Raw genomic sequence first — 12,591 nt, 5'->3', positions numbered from 1 at the left:
ATACCACTTCTGCACTATATCGATATACTGGATCCCCTTGATCTCCTATTAATTTTACTAATATGGCATTTCACCTTTCGACCGCAATCGTTAACAATGCACTGGCATAATCCAACATTAATCTAATCCTAGAGAATGGAAAAGGATTTTAATTTAGATGATTTTTTAATACAATTACAAAATTTTTGAGTTTACTTAACGTTATAATAGGTAAACCTGTTAATACGTATATCATCTCAATATATTTTGCCCACTGTCACCAATTACAAAGGAGTGGTAAAAAATATTGCAGTGTGGCTGCACCATTTTCCCACTCATCATAATAGTGACTATAGGATGACAGTGATTTAATTAATGTTGTTTTCTCATTAAGCTAAGGAGGTTATTGCAAATTGACCTTCCGATAACGAAACCATGCTAGTGCTTATGAATACACAAGTATCTAATCAATAGTCCAGCTTGATATAACCCAAAGTATTGTTTTATTAAATCTTTGCGGTTTGATATATTTTTGTAAGTATAATTACTTTAATAAGAATTAAATTTCGTCAAAAGTTTCAATTTACAATACAAAACTTGGGCAAGATGTTGGCATGTACTCGTACCTGTAATAATTTAAAAACTTATTTAGACACTATGAAGCGTTTCATCTCGCATCTTACACACCTTTATGAATTTTAACGAGCAAAGATTTATTTACTGTTAACTACAGTCAGAATTAGAACTGCATGATCAATTTGTAATGTGAATCGTAGTAGTATAACTAACTAGAAATCTCAAAAGAAAGTTGGTTCTAATCTATTAGATTGCTCACTGGCTAAAATCTACATATGTTCTGGAATACTATAGTAATACCAATGTTGCAATATTGCAGCGATAACGGCAGAGCAGAAACCATTTTCTTATATTATGCTAACCCTTGCAATTTCTTTATTAGTTATAATAAATGGTAATCGCCGTGTAATAAATGGGCCTCAGAATAACTATTTTAGTCAAGTGGTATTTCTTTAAGGCTTAAACCTAAAGTCTTCCGAGCTCAAAGTGAAGCGAAGTCTCTTCTCCTTTTTGAGCTCATCTCTGCAGTTCTTATAAACATTTCGATAAATCCATTTATGACATCTTGATTAATGGACAATCAGATATGAGTCATCAAACAAAATACTTTTCTCTAATAATATATCATTATTTTCTATAAATCTAAATCATTCTACTTAAGATGCCATTACTTTTCTATTAACATTTAGTCCCTTTCTCCAAAAGGCATCTTAACAACTATTAGTGTTTCTAGCTATATAAATCTTGTAACATAATTAGTCAACTGGCTACTATTAGTCAACAACAATTTCTAATATAGTAGTTAGCAATCATCTAGTATTAGCTTCATGATAATATCTATTCAAAGTAACCTAACTATATCAAATATAGCTATCCATATGTTCAAATATGGGTGTATCTTTCTCTACACGCCGTTAGTACTGTGCATTATCACATTGCTATATCAAAGGAGAATTTATTTTACGATTGAGTTAAATATGATCAGTCATTGCTTGCTACTAATACGATTATAATATGCATTACTGTGCTGTAGTTGCTATAGTTACTTGTCTAATGTACTGCTTGGTAGAAAAGAATAGAGTGCTAGTTAAAATATTATAAACTGACTCGAAAGTATAACGATATGACTAAATTCCGCCAATAAGAAGGTCTTTTAAGATTAGATTCTGATTTAACTTGGTACTTTAGGCAAGCAATAATTCATTTGGTACTGCAAACTATTTTTATTTTAGAAACAAGGAGTGCGGACATTAATCCAGTGATATTGAAATTTTTCTAGTTAATGTTACATCTATTAAGTAGTAGTTAACATTATGTTCAATCCTTACAATCAATGTTTTAAACTAGAACATAAAGTGACAGCAAAATATGGGTAAACTCCACCGAAAATAAGTGTTAATTTTTGCAACACAAAACACCAGATATTCCTGAATGATACTGGCAAGCCCTATTGTTGCTGTAGCTCTCAAAGCTTCTTGCTGCATCAATCATCCCTCCTGTTATACAGGATGTTCTACGTTCGACTTTTATAGGACATGCCCTACCGACACCGGCTAGATCATCGTGAGCCGTTCTATTCTCACAGTCAATGCACTTGTAAAAGTCATGGGCTGCATTAAATGCATAACAGCCAGGGATTTTAATGGCATCTTTGTAGGTAATCTTGGAAAGTAGGGACCTTCTGTCGTTTTTATTACATAAATGATATCCTCTGCCACACAAATCGGCGTTTCGAATGTGGCCAGTCCAACTGCCTGGGCAACCAATGACCGATGAATGATAGACTTTGATTACAGAGCTGCTTTCTTTACAAATCTTTAGTCTGTCCGTAGAACCTTATGGATTAAAACGAGAATAAATGTTAATATGGTATGAAACGGAAGATTTAGTTTACAGTTCAGTTAGCAAAATGAAAGAAACAATATTTTATTTTAAAGTCTTACTATGATTAATGTGGTGCTTCTTTGAATGGAGTTTGAGTTTTAAATCAAGTTGAAGAAGTAGTTTTTTAAGGTAATTCCTGTTATATTTAGAATAATATGCCGCGGCGGATGGCTGAAAAATTGCAAGATTGGTAATTGATTTCTCTGAGAATCATATCACATTAGCAGTGGTTGTAATTAATGACTAATTATAATCCATTACCGCAACAAGAGTCATCAATTGTAGAGCACAAAAGAGTGCAAGAATAGCCTTCATGTTTTGACAGCTGGAAACGAGAAGTGGATGAGTTAGTCAAGGATAGAGATGTTGAGGTCAATTACAGTAATCCTTTTTAGCCAAAGTTTCAATGCTTTTTCCGCTTTGAGTTACACGATGATGACAATTTATCAAGTATTTATATGCTTTGTTAATACCGCATGGTCAGTGATTATTGATCATATTAATATAAAGCCAAGCTTGCTTTCGTATTTCATTATTAACCATGTCAACAAGAACTGTGCTATATTTATTGCTACCCTAGCATAAACGTTATTTCCTATGGGTGCCTGGTTGTTAAGAGATATTTATTTATAAAATTTTCGATAGCCAATGCATCAGTTATAGATTATATCAGTCAGCTCTAGCTATTACAATACTGTATATAGGCAACGATGTGAAGATAACAGCACTTCTAAAATAAGCAATGCTGGCAGAGTATTCTGTGGGAATGTTCTTGAATATTAAGTATTTGAATAATCGGGGTTATTATGAATGAATCTAATGTGTAGCAATCTCAGAAAAAAATTTCAATTTTGATAAGCAATATTTGCCAATGAGGGCCTTTTCTATGGCGTATTTAAATTGTGCTACCGTTCAATGCTAAATGATGCTTTTAAAAAGAAAATAATTCCCAGGAACGCTTATAAATTGTCAGTAATCCTAGGAAATCCTTTATGAATGTCTCTGCATTTACATACTTTCACTATATTATCGGTAATCCTAGGCAATCCCTTATAATTGTGTGCATTCCGAGAGAATGCTTTCACAGAAAACGCTTTTGAACGCTGCCTTGCCGAGATTGTCTGTAACATACTTATAAATAATTTTATAATTTAGAATAAGCTCTATACGTGGTAAATTCGATTCTTGCAGTACCAGTACTATTACTATAGCATAGCAAGGCATTTACTTTGAAATTTTTGCAATATCGTTGCAAAACTATCTAGAGTTTTACTATACTTATGGATGTTGTGAATTATCTTTTATAGCTACTCATAGCTAGGCAGTTACTCCCTGTTTTTTACCTTATGATCGAAGAACTATATGGAGTTTTACTGTACTTTTTAATGATATCATTTATCTTCTATAAATATCTATAGTAAGGTATTTACTTTAAGTTTTTTACAATATCATTATGGAACTATCTGAAGCTTTACCGTACTTTTAATTATGTAAATTATCCTTTATAACTATCCACAGCAAGCCATTTAGTAATTTCAGTAATTTACTACCTTATTACGTGATTATCTGAAGCTTGATCGTAATTTTACTAATGTAAATTATCTTTTATAACGATCCGTAGCAAGTCGTTTACTTTAAATATTTACGTCATGATCGAAGAACTACCTGCAACCTTGCTATAGTTTTAAATGGTGTAAATTATCAATAAATATCAATCGCAAAGTATTTACTTCCAATTTTTTACCACATCATCAAAAACTATCTGAAGCTTTACTGTACTTTTTCAGTGTTGTAAATTATTTTTTACTCTTTTATCATTCAAATATGTTGTATTATTTACTAAAGCATTAACATACCAATGCTGCCGTGTACGAGTAGATAATGGCATCAATTTAATTGCCGTAATTATGGTCTTAGTTTCGATGCTTTAATTGATTTATGATCTAATCTCTCGATAATTTACAGGTATACCTGTAAGATTGTAAACAACGTTAATATCCTGCTTCTATTTTCCTCATCAAGATGTAGCGATGCAAAGATGTTAATAATACGCTTTCTATGTATTACATCAATCTATTGAACCCTTTGCATTACTAAAGATTAATTTTATCATTGTGCCATTCCATCATTCTACGGTAATCGTTAAAAACACGGTGCCTTGTTCCAACACGAATCTAATTACAGAATATGACGAACGATGTCAATCTTAATTAAAGATTACTTTATCGTGCTTACAAAAAATTTTGCATTTATTCTTAATAGGTGTAGAATTGTAATTAGAGAAACTTAAATTTGATTCATTTATAAGTTGAATAATTAACGAATCTTTAATGAATAGAAAAATAGCATAAAAGTAATATTAGCTTCTTAGTCGAAAAATGATATTCAGACGATATTACTGGAGATTATTCTATCCAGAAAGGAACTAGGGGGTTTCTAAGTAAGTCTAGCTATCACACACTAATTAGCCTTGCCTAATTTGAGACAAAATAGCCTATGGTTACATTATTGTTGAATTCGGGAAGTAATCTTATGTTATAGCGCATCTATTTATTATCAATTAAAAGTACATTAGTGCATGTAGGTAACTAACATGATGTCGTTATCGATGTACTACTGGAACAATATTCTAAGCATTTTCTAATACTTTATTGCCCTATAGCTGCTTACAATCATGATACTGTGATAGCTTGTACTGTATAGTAAGATATAAGTTACTAGTAAGTATGAAAACTATCTACTTATTAGGCTTGAAAAATTATGACAAAGCTCATTTACATTGAATCCAGACGGATTCATTGAAGGAGAAACAAATTTTTGATATCTTCTCCTATTTACCATTCGGACTAGGCGGTAACAGTTGCAAAGAGAAAATGTTAGCTCTCAGAGAATTAATCCTTGCTATACTTGTATCCATTTTCGATTGGAAATATTATCGGAAAGTCAAGATGTTACGCTAGAGAGATAGACTGCAATAGACCAGATCGAGCTATTTTAGTTACAATTTCACCGATATAAAATAGATCGATACCGGCATATTAAAGTAACACCACATCTGTAGAAGCTTTCTTTTCAATGATCACTTAATTCAGGTACTGTACATTAAATAGCAAGATAATCTACGTAGGTAATTTACTATTAATATGGCTAGATAACTCATTGATGTGTACCAGAGGCGAAGTCTGAAACTTACAAATAACTTCTTATTGCTATAAAAATAAATAAATAATATCCAAGATAGACACAAAATTCTGATTAATTAGCCTTAATTTTATTAGTAATGGTTTCTGCCTTGAATTAACCTTATTAAGCGTAGAAAAATTAGATAGCCTGACAAAGTAGATGTTACTATGTTTTATGGCTAGATTGATATCATTCTAGTTATAAAATATCCATAGAATAAGCCAATCTACTTTCAAAAGACTCATCTTGGACGTATGAAGTAACAACTCTTTGAAAATCTATACTCTACTGTCATCCATAGCAGGACAAAAATGGATTGACAAGAACCTAATTATTTGATATATCATTACGAACACGAATTTCTTGACCTTCTATAGTTGATTATTCTTACGCGTTGTTTGACTGACTAAGCAATCCAGTACAAGGGTAATAGTAAAGTACGCCATATTTTTCATAACATAGATGACTCCTTGCTATGCACGCATTTACGATTTCATTCAAATAGAATCCTTCTCATATAGAATTGGGATTATCTTCAATAAGTTAACGCTTGTCAAAAGACATCAAAATTAATACTACATTGAATCATATGAAAAAAATGCCTTTTTATTTTGAATTAAGCTACAGAACCTATTGTCGACGTATGTACTGTATCTAAAACCGTAGAAATTTAACTATTAAGGTTTTATCCTTTTAATGATGCCGTAACATAACTACGTGATCCATGTGGCAGATTAAATTCGGGAGTTATCTTCGATCCAGGCCTTGAAAGAAGAAACGCGGGCATAGAAATCAGCAGGGTACAATCCGCAAGCTGTAAGAAAAATATTCAAAATGAACATTAGTAATTAATTAGTCATAATATTCCTTCATGCCGTAAGACTTTCAAAGTGAAATACATGGGCTATCCAACATTCCATTTGGCGAATGTATAGTACAACCGCTAGTTGATTATCACACAGCAATCTTTTGAGTTAATCACGTTCTAATAATAATCATGTTCATTCAAACTTACGGAGTAAGCCGTAGCTAACGACGCCATATTGCAGGTATTGGTTATTCTGTTTGAATACAAGTGGACCACCGCTGTCGTTCTTGCAGAGTCCCTCACAGAATATATTAGTAGTAGCTGCGACTTGAGTAAAATTATTGTATTTACTGCTTATTGCGGCAGCGTCACTGTCCGATGTTCTTTTGACGTCCAATACTTGTAGAATGTTAGGTCTAGTTTTACGAACATAATTAGTTAATCCCCATCCAACAACCTGACTTGCTGTATTGGTTGGTGGAGTAACAGAAGCCAACGCGATAGGAGCAACATAGCTATTGTAGGTCAATTTGCTGGCCAATTTAACGACAGCAATATCATTGTTGAGCGTAGTTAGATTCCAATCGCTACGGATGATACTATGAAAAATAAAATGTCAGAGAAGACTTGGTCACGCAAGGATATTTTTATCGATCCGCGTTATAAAGCCTAAGATGATTGTTACTGCAAAGGATGGCAAAGAAGCAATATGCTTCATCATGCTATCCAATAATTGTAATTCATATTATAATTATGGAATAACGAGTAACCTATTTAGTTCTAGATTTAATGATAAATTATAACGTCTTAGACATCGATTTCTTACAGTTTAATGACAGGAATGATTTGTTCAGTATTTTCATTTCTGCTGAGATCGTATTCACCAGCGACTACTCTGAAGTCAGATACTTTACCGCTGTCAACACAGTGAGCAGCAGTCAAAATATGCTGCTGATTAATGATGGAACCACCGCATATGTGGTGGAATAAGCAAGGCTGAGAAGAATTTTTTCTTTGCAAAGAGATCTGGTATGGGTGTTCGCCTTTCACGTCATTTTCACCACCAATAATTCTGTCTGTATTTCTCCTGGCAGGTGCAGTAATCACCTTCGGGTTGTATTCAACTGTAATGTCGTACAATGTTATTTCATACTATTAAATGGACGAACGTTGAAATAAGTGAACGAATTGGGATAAAAACTATTTGACTAGCCGATTCTTCATCTACAGAGTTAAACTATTACACTATTTAAACTACGACTTGACTGCATAAGTTGCTGTGAGGTTGATAGATCAAGAATCTTCAAAACTTTAGAAAATTAAGATTTATGAAACAAAACCTCCTTTATGAAGATACAACGTTATCGATTAGCTGAGGACCTCTAACGAGAAAGAACTATCTTACTAAACTACTCGCTGATATATTTTTCCGCGTTTACAGTCTTAGCACCTTACTTACTACGCACTTCAGTATTAGCATCTCAAATACAGGATAGTTTACACCTTTCATGTGAAGCTCTAATGTGAGCACTGTAGCGCTCCTCTTCAAACGAATTACAGTTACTAAGCTAGCTATATTTAATACTTAAAGCTTCTAACGAGAATATCTATCACATGTTGAACACAACACCTACAATAGACATTACTACATATATCATCAACTTAGAATACAATATTACACTGTCTTACAGTTGCATTGCTCGGATGGAACTAGAACGCTATGTGATCGACGATGAATGGTATTGAAGTAATAGCATAGTGATGATATAATGCTGTAGTAATATCGAAATACCGAGAGTCGTAGCTATGTTACTATGAGCGAAATTAAATAAATTGCAATTTAATTTGTTTTGCACACTGTTTGAAGCATAAGCAGAGTACAATATGACACTACTTGAATTGCAATTTTACTGTACTAGTTTCATTGCTTCGATAGAACTACAATACAATCGAATCGACGACGAATAGCGTTCAAGTAATAGCATAACCATGATAATGAGATACGCTTCTAATGTAAAAAAACATGTCGACAGTTACAGGAATAGCTAAATTAAACAAATTGTAATTTTGTTTGTTTTACATACTGTTCTAAGTCCAATTTCAATTGGTATCTCTTATAAGTAACCATGATAGTGAACGACTATCATTAGTCATTTAAATACTACTCTTCTATCCTATACAAATAGTATAGAGGACTTTCTTTCATTTCTTTCTTACATCTCATTAAGTTAGTCAATGTATGATTATCGATGCATAACTTATATTATTGTTGTTTGGCTTATCCTCACGATACATATCAGAATTACGTAGCTATAGTAAAATATTACATCATCAACTTACCAGTTTCGAAATAGTAATTCAAGTCAAATGGCACTGGACGAACTACAGTGTTAGTAAGAATATAGAAATAACATATTAGAAATATGGATTACCAATTGGAGAGTTATAAACATCAACATAAAAGAGTAATGATCAAAATCTCAGCTTAAACAATGAATTTAAACCAATTATCAGTCATTGGAGTATACAATTGTATACCAACACTGCAAAAATAGACGGATAGAAATAAATTGACTTAATAAACTATTGCCTAATACTGGATTGCGTTTAAAGCGTTGTTTTACGCATCAAGTACGGTAAATTTATAACAATTTTACTTGACATCTTTACTGTCACTATTAGAATGGTACTAGTAAAATTTACCTGCTGCAAAGGTCACGGCAAATAAAGCGCAAAAGATGATAGCGGTCTTCATGCTTTATGTTGTAAGTTTTAATAAAAGTAAAAAAATCAATGCAATGATTCAATGTTTTTAAGTATGTAGGAATGAAAATAACAAAACTCTAGCAAAGTTTATTACACTTTATAACAGTAACAGAAATAAGAGTATAATTTGACATAGATAATTGAAGCTACTTTACAACTCCGGAAGCTAAAAGAATTAAACTCTATTTCACACACATTTCTACCAAGGATAAGTAGAACGGCAGCTTAATACTTACTTGGAAATCAAATCAAACGATCCTTCTTCGCTTCAACGCACTGAGGAAAATACGAAATGATAAGAAAATTGCATGAGTACAGAGCTTTTATATGCTTCTGTCAAATTTAAATAATGCTAGAAGCAATTAGAATATTATCAAATAATGCTATAGTTATTGACTGTACTAATGGAATTTATCCATTTCATTTACATCTTAATAAAAGAATTAAAGAAGATTGATAGATGCAATTGCAGTAGGCGTAATTAAACATCACGATCCGCTGACATTGTCTAGCCTGTATGTACAATTTTAATACAGTTCTTGAACAAGCACTTTACTTAAGAACGAAGGTCATGAATTCGATGTATTATGATGCCAGAAAGCACGGAATACTGCCTTGACAAATAGTTTCTTCCATTAGAAAGCGTTGCAGCTATTAAATGCTATTTATCAGTTAAGCAGAGGTAATTAAGCACCACGATCGGGTATAACATCAATTACATACACTGTGGCAGTATCTCTCTTGTCACTATTTAAGTAACACTGCGAACGATACAAATCTACTAGAATAAGTCTACTTCTTTCGTAGTGATGGAGATCTATTATAAGATACAACCACACAGGTATAAAGTTACTCTAATAAAAATTGTAAATTAAGTTTATTAAGTTAAAGCAGATACTTGTTTATATAACAAGAGCTGAGGAACTAACTGATTTTTTTTAGCAGAGCTGCTGCTCAGGCTTTTATAGTTTTCGGTGGTGATAAGTGGTGCACATATAAGCAATTGTGCAATATTGCTATACGAGATTTACTTACATTAGTATGAGAAATTGTTTACCAATAAGTTATATAGTTCACTATAGCTAAATATTTGTAAGCAACCTTAATTGCAATTAATTAATTAACAGCTACTAATGATTTGACACATAAGCACAATAATACCATTTCACAACATTGTAGGCTGTAATTGCAATTAACACTCCATTAATTATTACAATTTTTAAAGCCCCAGGCAATTAATTAATGCAGGTAAACAATTAATTAATAACAAAAGCAATACAGCTTCAAGCACATCACTCGTGACAGCCAGTATATGCGAGTTCATACAGTTTTTAAATAAATGTTTTACATAAGAATGAGGGTCGTCGATCGATATCTGATGTATTATGATGTCAAAGGCACGGTATACCGCCTTGACGAATAATTCTTTCAATTAGAAGTGATGCAGCTATTAAATGCTATTTATCAATTAAGTAGACGTAATTAAACCGCTACCGGACTAACTACGATTAATGCAGTTCTTTAACAAGCATTTTAAATGAGAGTAAAGATCATTGATCTGACGTACTCTTACTGTAGAGTGTTATGATATCAAAGGCACGGTATACATTTTGGATGTAAAATTCCTTCGATTAAAAGCGATGTAGCTTTAAATCAAATTTACTGAATTAATTATTTCATAAAATAACTGTCAGCTTAATTATTATATAAAGTAACACATAATATTTATAAAATATGGTAACCATCCAAAAATGGCTCATAAATCATTCATTCACTCTTTGGTATCTTTTTAAAACTGCTTTGGTTAATATTTTATAAAATAACCAAAATAACCATCGCCTTGATTATTTTATAAATTAATTAAGGACTTTTTTATAGAATAACCATCGAGAGTTATTTCATAAATTATCTGTAACTTCTTGGTAACTTCATAAAACTGCTATGGTTATAATATTTCATAAACTAACTAAGGCGGCTTGCATTACTTTGTAACATAACTACCGACTTAGTTACGGTATTTTATAAATTGACTAGTTAGCTTTATTAAACGAATAACGGTTTGATACTTAAAACTTGGCCTAGCATAACTACTAAATGCTATCTATGTATAGCATCTGTTATCGTACTCGTATTGCGACGAGTTATATTATACTGTAATGTAAATTAGTATTGCGATTGTAGACTGTTAGCCATGTTTAGTATAATATACGGTAGATATTTATCCTAAGAGATATTTGGTAACCATAACTATAGGCTGTAGTAGTATAGACTCTATGCTAGAGTATAGATGACCATATACAGTAAGGTGTTGAGCTACTAATAAGGTTATAGGTAAAAATAGAACTGTAAATCATATATTAGGATAAAGTTAGTTCATTATACTTTGGCTGAGGTGAATAATGTCTACGTAAATACTGTAGTCGTATCCATATCAGATTAATGATGGTCCGCAGTAGAATGATGTTACTAAGAAATATTTAACTATGAGTAAAATAAGGTAAAAGGTTGCCATGCGGATTGTAGCTGCGAATGCTACGAAAAGTATAAAAGCATGCAACTTTAGATTATTCTGTTAGTTCGTTCTGGAAGTCGTTAGTAGTAGTATTCGGTTAGAGTAGAGCTATGTTTACTTAATCTTTGTATAAGATTCAATAAAGCCCTTATTTTTCCAAAATTTGGAATTTCGTGATCGGCATTGCGTATATACGCAATCGGCATATATCACATATACGCATATATTTATGGATTGTTGGTAATAAGTTAGATATCTAATTTATAAAAGAGCTCAAAGGTCAGATCGTGTTCTGATCATGGTTAATTGCATGTTATGAGCGTGCTCTAACGTATTTTAAAGCAGAGCTTAAAGCGATACTAATTTAGGTATAATAATACACGATAGCTGATATTTTTTATTAATATTGACTTCTATGCATATTTATGCTGTAGCTGCTCGCAAATAGATGGAAGGTATAAAAGTGAGTAACCTTTTAAAATCAGCAGATTTCTAGTTAGATCTTAGTGAAGGCTAGAGTCTGCGCTTAACTGTCGTTAGAAGTAGCTTCTGTGTTATAAAAAGTAGTCATAGTACTTCGCCATGATTTTAATTTGTGAAAGTAAACACTTTAACATCCAAAGCGACCTGGCTTACTTCATAAAATAACTACCGACTTGGTTATTTTATAAATTGACTGATTAGCTTTTTAAATAAGCAAGAATTTGACGACTATATAAAATAGTTCTTGACTTTATTAAATTATTGGCTCAAGTAATTTAATCTCGCGTAGCTATTAAATACTATTTATCGATAGCATCGTCATTATTGTAATTCGTAAAAGTAAACACTCCAACATCAGGTGACCTGAATTATGAATCCACACAAATTTAAAATAAATATA

The 12,591-nt window shown here is 32.1% G+C and overlaps 1 protein-coding gene across 1 annotated transcript; it reads right to left on the bottom strand.

The window, feature by feature from the left end:
* Positions 1 to 6,356: 6,356 nt before the first annotated feature.
* On the bottom strand, positions 6,357 to 9,185 carry TRIADDRAFT_56854 (uncharacterized protein; the record flags this gene model as incomplete). Its single annotated transcript, XM_002112602.1, has 5 exons — positions 6,357 to 6,436; positions 6,638 to 7,029; positions 7,257 to 7,554; positions 8,771 to 8,812; positions 9,134 to 9,185. 5 exons carry the CDS (start codon positions 9,183 to 9,185, stop codon positions 6,357 to 6,359), a joined length of 864 nt encoding a protein of 287 aa, XP_002112638.1.
* Positions 9,186 to 12,591: the final 3,406 nt, after the last annotated feature.

Source organism: Trichoplax adhaerens, genomic scaffold, assembly GCF_000150275.1.
Source record: "Trichoplax adhaerens TRIADscaffold_5 genomic scaffold, whole genome shotgun sequence".
Lineage (NCBI taxonomy): Eukaryota > Metazoa > Placozoa > Uniplacotomia > Trichoplacea > Trichoplacidae > Trichoplax > Trichoplax adhaerens.
The sequence above is the reverse complement of the archived record's forward strand: the minus strand, read 5'-3'. Positions and strand labels throughout refer to the sequence as shown.